The sequence below is a fragment of the Malaclemys terrapin genome, chromosome 7 (assembly GCF_027887155.1).
Source record: "Malaclemys terrapin pileata isolate rMalTer1 chromosome 7, rMalTer1.hap1, whole genome shotgun sequence".
Lineage (NCBI taxonomy): Eukaryota > Metazoa > Chordata > Testudines > Emydidae > Malaclemys > Malaclemys terrapin.
In genome coordinates, this window is record NC_071511.1 from 34,022,550 (window position 1) to 34,034,252 (window position 11,703).

The 11,703-nt window shown below is 58.7% G+C and overlaps 1 protein-coding gene across 1 annotated transcript; it reads left to right on the forward strand.

Moving 5' to 3' along the window:
- Window positions 1-1,592: 1,592 nt before the first annotated feature.
- EEF1G (eukaryotic translation elongation factor 1 gamma) lies at window positions 1,593-8,964 on the forward strand. The gene is made up of 10 exons (XM_054034796.1): window positions 1,593-1,678; window positions 2,862-3,020; window positions 3,759-3,822; window positions 4,235-4,377; window positions 5,670-5,813; window positions 6,115-6,244; window positions 6,726-6,912; window positions 7,834-8,006; window positions 8,112-8,236; window positions 8,639-8,964. The coding sequence occupies exons 1-10, from the start codon at window positions 1,664-1,666 to the stop codon at window positions 8,795-8,797; spliced, it is 1,299 nt and encodes a 432-aa protein (XP_053890771.1). The 5' UTR covers window positions 1,593-1,663; the 3' UTR covers window positions 8,798-8,964.
- The last annotated feature ends 2,739 nt before the right edge of the window (window positions 8,965-11,703 follow it).

Below are 11,703 nucleotides of genomic sequence, written 5' to 3' on the forward strand. Positions count from 1 at the left end.
CTGGCACCCTGGTCCTAGCCGGGGCTGTGCTGGGGAACTGGTGCAGGAGCTCTGACGTCTAGTTATGCTGTCTGCCCTGGAAGGGAGCAAGCTAGCGTAGGAGCTGTGTACCATAGACATGCGGGGGCAGCCCTGGTGCTGGGTAAGAGCCCCCATGGTCTAGAGCACAGTGCCAGAGCAAGCGTATCACAGAGCCAGCAACCCTGGGCCCAACTGGGTCTCCCAGCCCTGCCTCTCGCCCTGGGCAGCCAGGTACTGCCAGCTGCCCTGTCTCTCTGGAGCTGGCCACCATGTGGCCCTTTATCACTAGTGTCGGGTTTATAATGGTGCCATGGAGCCAGGCCCATGCTCAGAAAGGACCCCGACCTGCTCTGTGCCCTGAGACCCTGCCAGCCCACTGGCTCTCCCCCCCGCCCACCACTTGCTCCTCTCAGCCAGCCACTGGGAGACCAAGGGCTCCTCTCACCCCTAGGCCCCACCTGCTGGCTTCTCTCTGCCCCCTGGCCCGACCCCAGTGCACCTCCAGCTCTGGGAGGCAGTCTCTGCTTCCCACCACCTGTAGGGCCCCACCTGTCTCCCTGGAGCTGAGCTGCCTGGGATTGGTACAGAAGTCTGGCCAGTCTTGGCCAGTTGGGGTGGGGGAAACTTGGCTGGGCCCCTCCAGGAAAGTTGGGCCGGAGGGAGCCTGGCCAGGGCAGGCCCTGGCCTCGCTGATCTCGCCACTCCAGGGCCAGAGCAATTCCCCATCCCAGGACCAGCCCTGGCTGCACCAGCAACTCAGCCCAGCAGACACAGTCGCCTCCCAGCAGGGCCGGTGAGTATGGCCGGGAAGCAGGGAGTGGGTCTCTTGGAGGTCTGGGGAGGGAGATCTCTATATGTTGGGACACTAGGGAGTGGGGGTTCTGTGTGGGGTGCTGGGCAGTTGTGGTGGGGCTGTGGGCAGGAGGGTGCTGGTGAGGGGAAGTGTTGTGCAGGGTGCTGTGCATTTGTGGCAGGGTCTAGGGGGGCACTGGGCATAGAGGGTTTGGGGAGGCTCTGGCCATAGGGAATGGGGGGGGGTGTTCCAATGTGTGTGGGGGGCATATGTGGTGCAGCATGGGCCATTGTGCATCTGGCAACTGCCGGTTTGTAAGTAGTGCCCTTGCCCTGGGCTGGGCAGACCATGTCATGCCTCTGGTAGGCCTCTCCATCACTCTGGGGACCAACCACCCCCCGCCGTGCCATGCCCCATTGCCCCCATGGGGGCCCACAAAATTTACGTTTGGTGCCAGGCCCACAAAAGGTTAATCGGGCCCTGTTTATCACCCCGGGGCCCTGAGAATCCAGGGGCAAGTGGGGGGTTATCATCGGGGAGGGCTTGTGGGGCGCGTTGGTTAACTCGGGACGCGAAGCACTCGGAGGGAGAGGCTGGGGAGCGCCCACGTGGTTGGAGTTTTAAAGCCATTACTGTTCCCTCCCATTGCACAGCTCCCTCTGCACGTGACCCAGAAGCGCCTCTCCTGTTGCCTCTCTAAAGCCCCGCCCCCTTGTGACGCCATATAAAGGCGCCGGGCTATGGTATGTCGTGCTGTGACTGGGTGTGCGGCGTCTCGCTTTGCGGTTCTTTTCTCTTTGCTTTACGGTGGTCCCGCCCCGGGCTCCTCCCTTTTCTCTGCTAGCTAAGATGGCGGTGGCCGGGGTGAGTGTGTCGCCTCCGCGGGTCCCCCGCTCCTCTCTGGGCAATCCGTTTCCATCCACTCCTGGGGGGCTGGTCGGGGCCTGGGGGAATGGCAGGGCTGGGGCGGAGGTGGGCTGGTCTGCCTGAGGGTGGTATTGCGGGGGGCCTGGCCGGGGAGGGGGGTTCCTGCGGGGGCTGACCCGGGACAGGCCCCAAGGAGGGGGTAGGGGGCTTACCTGGTGCAGGAGAGCTGGGGCTGGCACTATGGGGCTGGGGGAGGGGAATGGGGAGTGTGCGGTTAGGGGAGACGGCAGCGGCGGGGTTGTATTTGGAGGCTCCTGCAGGTGGGGGGCAATTTGGAGGGGGTGTTGACTTCGTGTCTGCCTTTGGTGGGAGGTACTGGAGGGAGGGGTCTCTGCCTTAGAGCCCCTATCTCTTGGGGAGGAGGTGGCTGCCGTAGGATTAAGGTATTGGTGGGGAGGGGGAGTGTGGTACTGATGGGGGGGGGGTAGGGGAGAAGAGTTTTTCTGGGTGTACAGCGGTACCTGGAGGAGACTTCTGCACTGGATTCTACTGTCCTTGTATGTCCCTTTGATGGAGAGGTGCAATGGCCAAGAGGAGGGGTGTTGGCTTAGGTGTCTAGTCAGTGGCGTGGAGGCAATAGATGGGGGTTGTCCCAGGGTGATGAGTTTGTATAGAGAGACAGGGCTTTCTGGTGCATGGCAAAGCTGGCAGTGAAGATGAGTGGATGGGGGTGTGGCCCAGAGTGCTTAGGTTTCTGTTTGGGTAGTGGTCTTTGTGCATGTATGGGGGACCCTGAAGCAAAGGGGCCATTTGATCTGGGGTGCTGAGGATTTCTGTGGGTGAGGGGAAATCTGGGAGGCGGAAGGAGGCGAGTACCTGTGTGAGAAGGTGATGTCTCTGAACTGGTGACAGGGCCTTGGGTGGATGAAGGGAACCACTGTCTGGTGAATGGGGGGAGGGGGTACCCGGGGTGACCATGGGAGATGAAGGGGCAAGGGAGAGGGGGGGCTTTCTGGGTGAATTCTAGGGTGGCTAAAATCAGCGTGGTGGGGGTTTGGTTTAAGGAGGAGGATCTTCCTGGGGGACAGAGGAGACTGAGAAGGAGGGTGGACCAGAAGACAGATCTTGGTGATGTGCTCCTGCATTTTTTGGTACCTTGTTCATTTTCTGTGTTCTTCAGACTCTCTACACCTACCCTGAGAACTGGCGGGCATTTAAAGCCCTCATTGCTGCCCAGTACAGTGGGGCTAAGATCAAGGTCCTCTCCACCCCACCCCAGTTCCACTTTGGGCAAACCAACAAGACACCTGAGTTCCTGAAGAAATTCCCCGTTGGGAAGGTAACAGTGCTGCATGTGCCTCCTTATACTGAGCGAGGAGCATTGCTAGGGGTAGTGCCAGGTTTCCAGTAATGAGTCATTCATATTAGAAAAACAGGTGTCCTCTGGGGTCACTCTGTCCCTCCCTCTAGTCTCCATGTGCTGGGTATATAATGGTTGGGGAGGCCTGGTCTGGCAGAGGGCAGACCAGCTGCAAACAGTGCTGCATTGCATCTCCTGGTAGAGAAGGAAATGTTGGTAGCTAGAGTGTGGTGCAGCTGCTTATGTCACTTTACCCCTTGGGCGTCCCACAGGTGATAGCTGTGCACTGACTGCTCATGGTACTTGGGAAATGAGCTGTGGAGGGACAAGCCCTGAGTAGCCCTCTTCTCCACTTTCTTCCCCCCCCCCACCCCCGCATGCTTTCCCTGCTGCAAGCCACTCCATCCCCCAGGGATTGGGTGTCTAATGGGGAAGGAAACAGCAGAGGGGCTTCCTTGGTGCCTGCTGGAGGGCATGAATGCCTCCCTCCTTGCCACCCTGTGACTCCATCTGAGAGCTGCTGCTGTGGGGTGCTGGGTGTCAGCAGGGCCGAGATGCCCTTGAGATGACTAGTATGTCGGCCCTTGGGGAAGGGGGAACTGGCTGTGCTCTGAGGGCTGGTGGAGTTAGCTAGTGTAGCTGAGGGGGCGGGGTGCTGCACAGGCAGGTAAAAGCCTTGGTTGCTCAGTAAGGGGTGCAATGGTGCTTGCTTTCTAGGTTCCTGCGTTTGAAGGGGCTGATGGATTCTGCGTGTTTGAGAGTAACGCCATCTCACACTACGGTAATAGCCAGGGGGCTGCCCCCAGCACCTGGGGGGAAACTTCATGGAAAGAGCATACCCTGTGCAGCTTGTACCAGGAAGTAAAGTTAGGGTGTCCCTGACGCCATCCAGCTGCTCCTGCCTCTGCTGCTGTCCGTGCTGGGCTCAGTGGAGTAAGCAGTGTGTTGGCCAGCTCCTTACAGTGTCCAGCGCACCCATGGTTGGGTCAGTGCCTGTGGACTTGCTAGACCTGTGGTGTCCTCAGGCTGGGCTGGGCTTGGCTTGGCTTTTCCCACTGCTGCTGGGGGGGGGGAGGCGGGAAAGATGGGATGTGTGTGTTGATTTGGGGGGTGTATGTCTTGGGTGGACATGTCTTGGCTGGGTGGGGTTGGTGTCTCTCCCCATCACAGTGACCAGTTGGCTCTGGTTCCAGTCAGTAATGACGAGCTGCGGGGATCCACCAAGGAGATAGCTGCCCAGATCATCCAGTGGGTGAGCTTTGCTGACAGTGACATCGTCCCTCCCGCCAGCACCTGGGTCTTCCCTACGCTGGGCATCATGCACTACAACAAGCAGGTCAGTGGGGGGTGGGGCAGGTAGCTCCTGCTCTCCTCCAGTATTCACAGTCCCAGGACCTGGCCAACTCCTTGCTGTCCCTGTGTACATGTAGGAGAATTGGGAGTCCTGGAAGTTTCCACTCCTGATACTGCTGTTCACTAACATCCCCTCCTGGAGTGTCAACAGCTTAGATCTTGGCTGTGAGGCAGGGTCAGAATTTTAGGGGTGCGCACCACTGGCTGCATTACGGTAGCACTCAGTGACCTGTCTCACTAGGGGTGAGACAGATGCATGGGGCCATTGTCGGTGTCTGCCATCCCAGCATCTCTCCAAGGGCCTGGCAGTGAGACCTTGGCCTGAAATCTCTGAGGAGAGGCTGCAACTGTTGAAGTGTCCTTGCCCCCTGCCATTCACAGCTAACGGAGAATGGACACTACTTCCAGCTTGTTGGAGGCCCAGAACCTCTGAGTCTGGGCTGCGATGGTGCAGTCTGGGTACAGTGAAGCTCCTGGCACGGCCTCCCTGATTCATGCAGATGGGCCCATGCCAAGGAGGATCTCTCTGGGCAGCCTCTCCTCTGACAAGTGTCACTGGTGCCTCTACAGCTGGGAAGGCAAATAGCCTGCTCCAAGGCTGCAGTCTGTGAGGAACTGCTGGCCCCTTACCCTGAGGGTCAAAAGGCTGCTGTGAATACAGGACTCCTGTGGTAATCCAGTGAGACCAGCTTCTCTCTTCCCTGTTCCTACAGGAACTGAGATGGATGAGGGGTGGGAAGGGCCACACCGAGCTGATGGGCCTCCAGCTCCCCTCCCTGCTGGGGTTCTGATCAGGAAACAGCCACACGGCCAGGCTAGGTCTGAGACTGCATGTCTGGGACTTTCTCCTGCTTTGGGGCCCATTCCTGTCTTGGTGCCAAGCTTGGAAAGAAGCTGCAGCATCTCCTGCCAGCTGGGGGTGGGGGAAGGAGGGCGATGCCAGTCGTTGATAGCTTGTGCATCTCCTGCACCTCGGTTTGGGAGTTAGCAGGCCCCATGGGGTGGGGAGGGTGGGGAATTTGCCTCATAGATAGGAAAGGACTTTTCCTGAAGTCAGTGGTTGAACTGGGGTTAGAAACCAGGAGACCTGGTTCCTCTGCTCTAACCACTAGAGTGCACCTGGTCTGGTTTGGTTTCCTGGGAATGATGAGGAGGGGAGGGTGTTTAGGTGGCAGTGAAGCGGTTTCCTGTATTCAGTGGCACAATGTATGGCGCCTGAGCATCTTTTTGTCCCCCCTGCCTCAGTGGGGCTCACCTGGTCTTTTTGATCTCCAGGCCACAGAGTATGCCAAGGAGGAGGTGAAGCGGGTCCTAGGCATCCTGGACTCTCACCTGAAGACCCAGACCTTCCTGGTGGGGGAGCGCATCACACTGGCTGACATCACTGTTGTGTGCACCCTCCTCTGGCTCTACAAGCAGGTGCGGGGAGGCTCAGTGCTCTACTGTCTGAGGCTCCATGGTAGGGGCAGGAGGGTCTGGTTCTGGGCTATAGTTTCGTTAAGAGTTCCTGCTGTCTTGAGGGCTGTAGCTGGAGTCCGGTGTGCAGGGTGGGGCTTTGAGGGGGCAAGGCTGGTCATGGATTCCAGTGTGGCTGCAAAGACTTGGGGAGTGGCTGCTTGTCCCTGGGGTAGGGGTAGATGCCCAGGAAACCCCTCTTCTGATCTCAATGTCCTGAGCCATGGCTGGCTCCAGCTGTACTGATCTCTGACCTTTTCTCCAGGTGCTGGAGCCATCCTTCCGCCAGCCCTACAGCAACACCAACCGCTGGTTTGTGACCTGCATCAATCAGCCGCAGTTCAAGGCTGTGCTGGGTGAGGTGAAGCTGTGTGAAAAGATGGCTCAGTTTGATGGTGAGTAGCTCCCTAGGCAGGGGTCTGGCCCTCTGCCTCCCCTCTGAGGGGTGTGTGGCTGTCCTGGTGCCCCTGGTAAAAGCAGGCCTTGTTGCTGCAGTGAGTCTAGAGAACATCTTGGAGGGGGAGAAGGGTAGGGGGATCCTGCTTGCTAACTCTCTGGGTTGATTCTGCTGGGATCTGTGTACCCTGATCTACTGCCCCCCCCCCCCCCCTTGTGGGGCTTCACTCCACCCCTGATGTGGTTCTGAGGCTACTCCACCCTGGGTGAGGGGAGGACGCAACCACAGAAGCTCTAGCAGGGAGCTGTGGCTGCTGTGATCAGGGTCTCCCTGGTTCGGGGCTAACAACGGCTGGGTCAGGGTATCAGTGGCTAGATTTCTGCCGTTGCTAAGTCTCAAGATGGTCTGCCAGGTCTCTCCCATGGAGTGGGAGAGACCTGGCTGCCCCACCCATGGGCTCCTTCCTCCCCTTGATGCAGCCAAGAAGTTTGCTGAGAACCAGCCAAAGAGAGATCTCCCCAAGAAGGAGAAGCCCGCCAAGGAGGAGAAGAAGCAGGAGAAGAAAGAGGAGAGGAAATCTGAGCCTGAGGAGGAGCTGGATGAGTGTGATCAGGCCCTGGCTGCTGAGCCAAAGTCCAAGGACCCCTTTGCTCACCTGCCCAAGAGGTGCTCACCTGCTGGGCCAGCCCTGGCTGGTCGGGCTCCTGCAGGGAAAGTGTGGAGAGGGGGCTGGATCCTGGCAGTTGCATGGCACTAATCTCTCCTTCCCCCCTCTTCTCCTCCCCCCCTCCCCCAGCAGCTGCCCTGAACTAATTGGGCTCCTCTCTGCTGCTGGTGGGCTGGGCCCTAGGAAGGGCCGGTTCCCATGCTCTGCTCCCCTTCTCCTCTGGCCTCTTCTGGGCAAGCTGCCACTAGCTCTTGTTTGCGCCAGACAGTGGGGACACAGCCAGCCCCCTCCTGCTGCTCCATGGGCCTCTGGATGGGAAAGGGCAGAGTGGCCTTTCCAGAGCAAACAGAGGAGTTGGCTTTGGGAGCCCAGTCCTGCCCCTCCCTGCCTCTACCCCTTGGCCTTAGCAGAGGGAGCAGCCTCTCTTGGGAATCAGATTTCAGGCTAGGGTCCCCTTGCTCATGGCTTCTCTGCTGCCTTCCGTGGCCACCAGGGGGCAGTGACTGCATGCTGACAGGCAGAGCCTCAGCACTGCTGAGTTGGAGTCATCCTAGTCCCACGCCCTGCTGCATGCCTGGGATAGCTTCATGCGCTGCACTGTCTGGCCCATAATCCCTGCTGGGATGTGGAACACATGGCCAGAGGCGTGGAAGATGGGGTCCTAGCCTAGGACCACTGGGTAGGCTGGGGCAGATGCTGCTCACCCTCCTCAGTGCCCTTCGTTACTCTTAACCATGGGCTCTCACTCACTGACCTGGGAGGTGAGCTATGCAGGGTCCTGGCCCCAAACACCTGGGCAGGAAGAGGGGCCTTGGAGTCACTACTAGGCAGGAGCTGGGACAGAGCCAGCCCATCTGGGAGGTGGCTGAGTGAGGGCAGCTGGCCCCTGCCTGTCTCTGATGGAGCTGCTCTGCCCCCAGCCCCTTCATCATGGATGAGTTCAAGCGGAAGTACTCCAACGAGGACACACTGACGGTGGCACTACCCTACTTCTGGGAGCACTTTGACAAGGACGGCTGGTCCATTTGGTACTCGCAGTACCGCTTCCCTGAGGAGCTGAGCCAGACCTTCATGAGCTGCAACCTCATCACAGGTCAGAGCCCAGCTCCCCAAATAGCACCTGGGGCTGGTCTGGGTCACAGAGTTCCTGCTTGGAGTGGGGCATGGCAGTGACTGCTCTCCCACCTCTTCCCACTAGGCATGTTCCAGCGCCTGGACAAACTGCGGAAGAACGCTTTTTCCAGTGTCATCCTCTTCGGTACCAACAACGACAGCACCATCTCCGGGATCTGGGTCTTCCGCGGCCAGGAGCTGGCCTTCCCGGTGAGCCTCTGCGCAGCCTGCGGGTGTGCAGGGAATCTGGGCATACTTACTAGGAGCGGGTACCAGTAGCTCTGTACTGCCAGGCTACAGGGTTGCTGCATCTCTGGAGCCTGCTGGCTACCTAGCCTGGGAACAAGTAAATGTTCCTGGTGCGATGCAGCTTGGGGCAGCCAGCTAATGTTCCTGGGCAAAGGGGGGCAGCCTGCTCCCTCTGGGCAGTCTGGCCATGCCCTCCTGTGAAGCTGCCTAGTGCCAAGAGCAGAGGGTTGTTCACGACTCCCATCTGCAGTGCAGGGAAAAGGGAGGGACTATGCTCAGCTTGCCCTCTGGTGGCTGGGCCTGTTGGTGCAGTGCCTGGGATGTGGGGGAGGCCCCCTGCTGATCCCTCCCCTCTGTTCCCAGCTGAGCCCTGACTGGCAGGTGGATTACGAGTCCTATACCTGGAGGAAGCTGGATGCAGACAGTGAGGAGTGCAAGACGCTGGTCAAAGAGTATTTCACGTGGGAGGGCGAATTCAAACACGTCGGCAAAGCCTTCAACCAGGGAAAGATCTTCAAGTGAGGGTGCTGCCTTCCTGCCAGCTTGGACAGCACAGATTGGCCAGTGAGGGACAACAGCCTCTGGGCAGCAGCCAGTGGGAGCATGGGCTGCTGGGAACTGTTCACCAGGGGCCAAACATCAGAAGCCTGGATCAGTGACATGAAAAATAAAAACCCCACATGCTGGTATCCTGGGGTCTGTCATTCCTGGGCAGGGGCTTGTGGGGCTGGCTGGGGGTGCAGGGACAGACACTATGGGTTTCCTGCTGGGGAGGACAGGAAATCTGGGCTGTCCCTAGCAAGGGTGCAGCTGCTGTGGGGCAGATCTGGACTCTTGCTGTGGGCTCGATGGGTGTCTTGGCTGGGGTGGAGGGGGAGAGCTGCTGTTGCTGGGTAGGGATGGGTGCCTCTGGCAGGGAGGCTGGTGTTTTGGCTTTGTCTCCATCTGGGCTGTCTGTAACAGGAAGATGCTTCTGTTGGTGGGGTGCTGTGGTACAGTCACCTCTGCCTGGAAAACTGGGAAGCATCAGTACTGGGGAGCTGTACCAGGTGGCTTTATCCTCAAGGCACTGCACAGGCTGCTTCTGCCCAGAAGAGCTCTTCGTTCCAGAGGGACAGGGCATGGCACTTGCATGGAGCTGGCCGTGTGGGTCTCTGCTAGGGCTGGAATGGGAACCCAGGGCTGGCTGGCTCTGGCCTCTGCCTTTAACAGTGCCCAGCAAGCTGCTGTGCTTGGGGCCCATTCAACCTCCCCCTTGCCAGCAGCTGGGAAGGGCAAACAGGTGAGAGCTGTCCGCACAGCACAAAAGGAGTGCGGGGAGGTGGCCCTGGCTGCTGGGGCAGTGCCCACTGGAAGAGTCATCTCTCTAATTGTTTAGAGAGGCTGAGTTGCCAGGCCCCAAATCAATATTTAAGCTGGGAGGTAGGGCGTAGGTCACTGCAAGCCTCTGCCCTAGTCTTGCCCCCTCAGCCTACTGGTGATAAGCTTATCAGTGCCAGCGGGCAGGGCTGGGCCCTGCAGCCAGGTAGGTTACGGGCTTGGGTGTACCACAGGAAATAGGTCACAGCTGTCCTCATGAGTAGCTTGTTGGTAGGGTGTGTGTGTGTGTGGGGGGGGGGGGGGGAGCCTCACCCTGGAACCCATCAAACAACTTGCTAGGCTGTTCCCACCCCCTCTGAGTGGGCTGTCTTAGGCCTATGCCTAGCTCCCAGGCTGGTGTCTGCCTGACCAACCAGCCTGCTCGCCACACCCCCTTTCTAGCCTGGGATTGTGCAACCCTGGCTCAACTAGTGCCCCACCCCTGGAAATACTACAGGGTGAGGAGCAAATTCTGCTCCTTAACCTTTATGCAGCTGGGGTGGGTAGGGCTCCTAGGGGCTGTCAGCTCTCTTGTCTGTGTTGGTCAGTCACAACAGCTAGGCCCTGGGTGTCTTTCCCCTGCAGCTGCTCTCTGCAAGGGCCCTTCCCTCACCAGTGTGGCAGGGGCTGCCAGCTGGCTCCTAGGAGCCTTCCCTAGGGTTTTGCTCTAACCAGCCCTGTTCCCTGTAGCTAAGCAGCCAGTATCCCTGTGCCTGGGCCTGCTCCTTCTGGGCCTCCCCCAGCTGGGAATCTCTAGCACAGGGGTAGGCAACCTATTGCACGCATGCCAAAGGCAAAGGCAGCACGCAAGCTGATTTTCAGTGGCACTCAACACGGCCTGGGTCCTGGCTAGCGGTCTGGGGGGCTCTGCATTTTAATTTTAAATGAAGCTTCTTAAACATTTTAAAAACCTTATTTACTTTACATACAACAATAGTTTAGGCTTTATATAGTTATAACTATATTATATAGTTATATTAGACTTTTAGAAAGAGACTTTCTAAAAACAAAATGTATCACTGGCATGCAAAACCTTAAACTGGAGTGAATAAATGAAGACTTGGCACACCACTTCTGAAAGGTTTGCAACTCCTACCCTAGCAGTTGAGCCCCCCAGTGCAGGGCCCTGTTCCTAGGGAGCAGCCTGGGTGCTCTGCTGGCTGCAGAGAAATGGCTTCTTCACCCCCCTGCTATGAGCTTGTCCTGGCTGGTAATCAGTGTGCCTGGGGATCCCTGGGCATGGAGGGAGGCAGGGGCTGGTCCTGCACCACCCAGGCCGCACTGAACAGTGTCTGAACTAGGTGCACTTTGGAGTTTGAGCTTGGGCTGGGACCCCCAGGCATGTGCCTGCTCTCATCATGACTGGGTGAAGCTCCAAGTTAGGTGGGGAAGAGTCCAAACTGCTGAAGGGCTGGTGAATAGCAGGGAGAGGGGGTGTCTGCTGTCTCACCATCTGCCCATTGAACTGAGGGTGGGGTCCCCCAGTCTCTTCTCATGCTGTCCTGGGGTGTGGGCAGGAGCCCTCTGGGCTGGGTGTAGAGGGGCTGGGGCCCTGACTGCAGCTGCTAGCTAAGCTGCCCCACTTCCCCCTGCTATGCCTTGTTGACAGCTCTGGCACTGCACTACGTGCTGGTTGGAGCTGGCCGCCTGTCTTCATGGACCGGCTGCTTCTCCGTCTCTTTCCGAGCTGCAGTTGTGGTGGGAGGCAGCACTGGGTTAATCGCATCCATCTGGCTCTTCGGGGGCCCTCAGGAAGCATGAGTCACTCTTGTATCCTGCTGCCCGGCTGCCGCGTTCCGTGCGGGTGTGGTTTGGCCACGCGAGGCTGTAGCTGTCCTGCCATCTGACAGCATGATGAGGGCTGGGCAGCAAGCTGCTGGTGCCAGCTGGGGTAGAAGTGGGAGCAGTGTGTGAGCCTCTTGTAGTGTCTGGGGCTGAACTGCTGGGGGGGCTGTGATCTCACTGCTGGCTGCTAATGTAGCTTCCCCATTGGCTGCTGCAGGATCCCTTAGGAAAAGTCCCTGCCCTTCAGTGGTTGCCATGGGGGGTGCCAGTGCCCGACCAGTGAG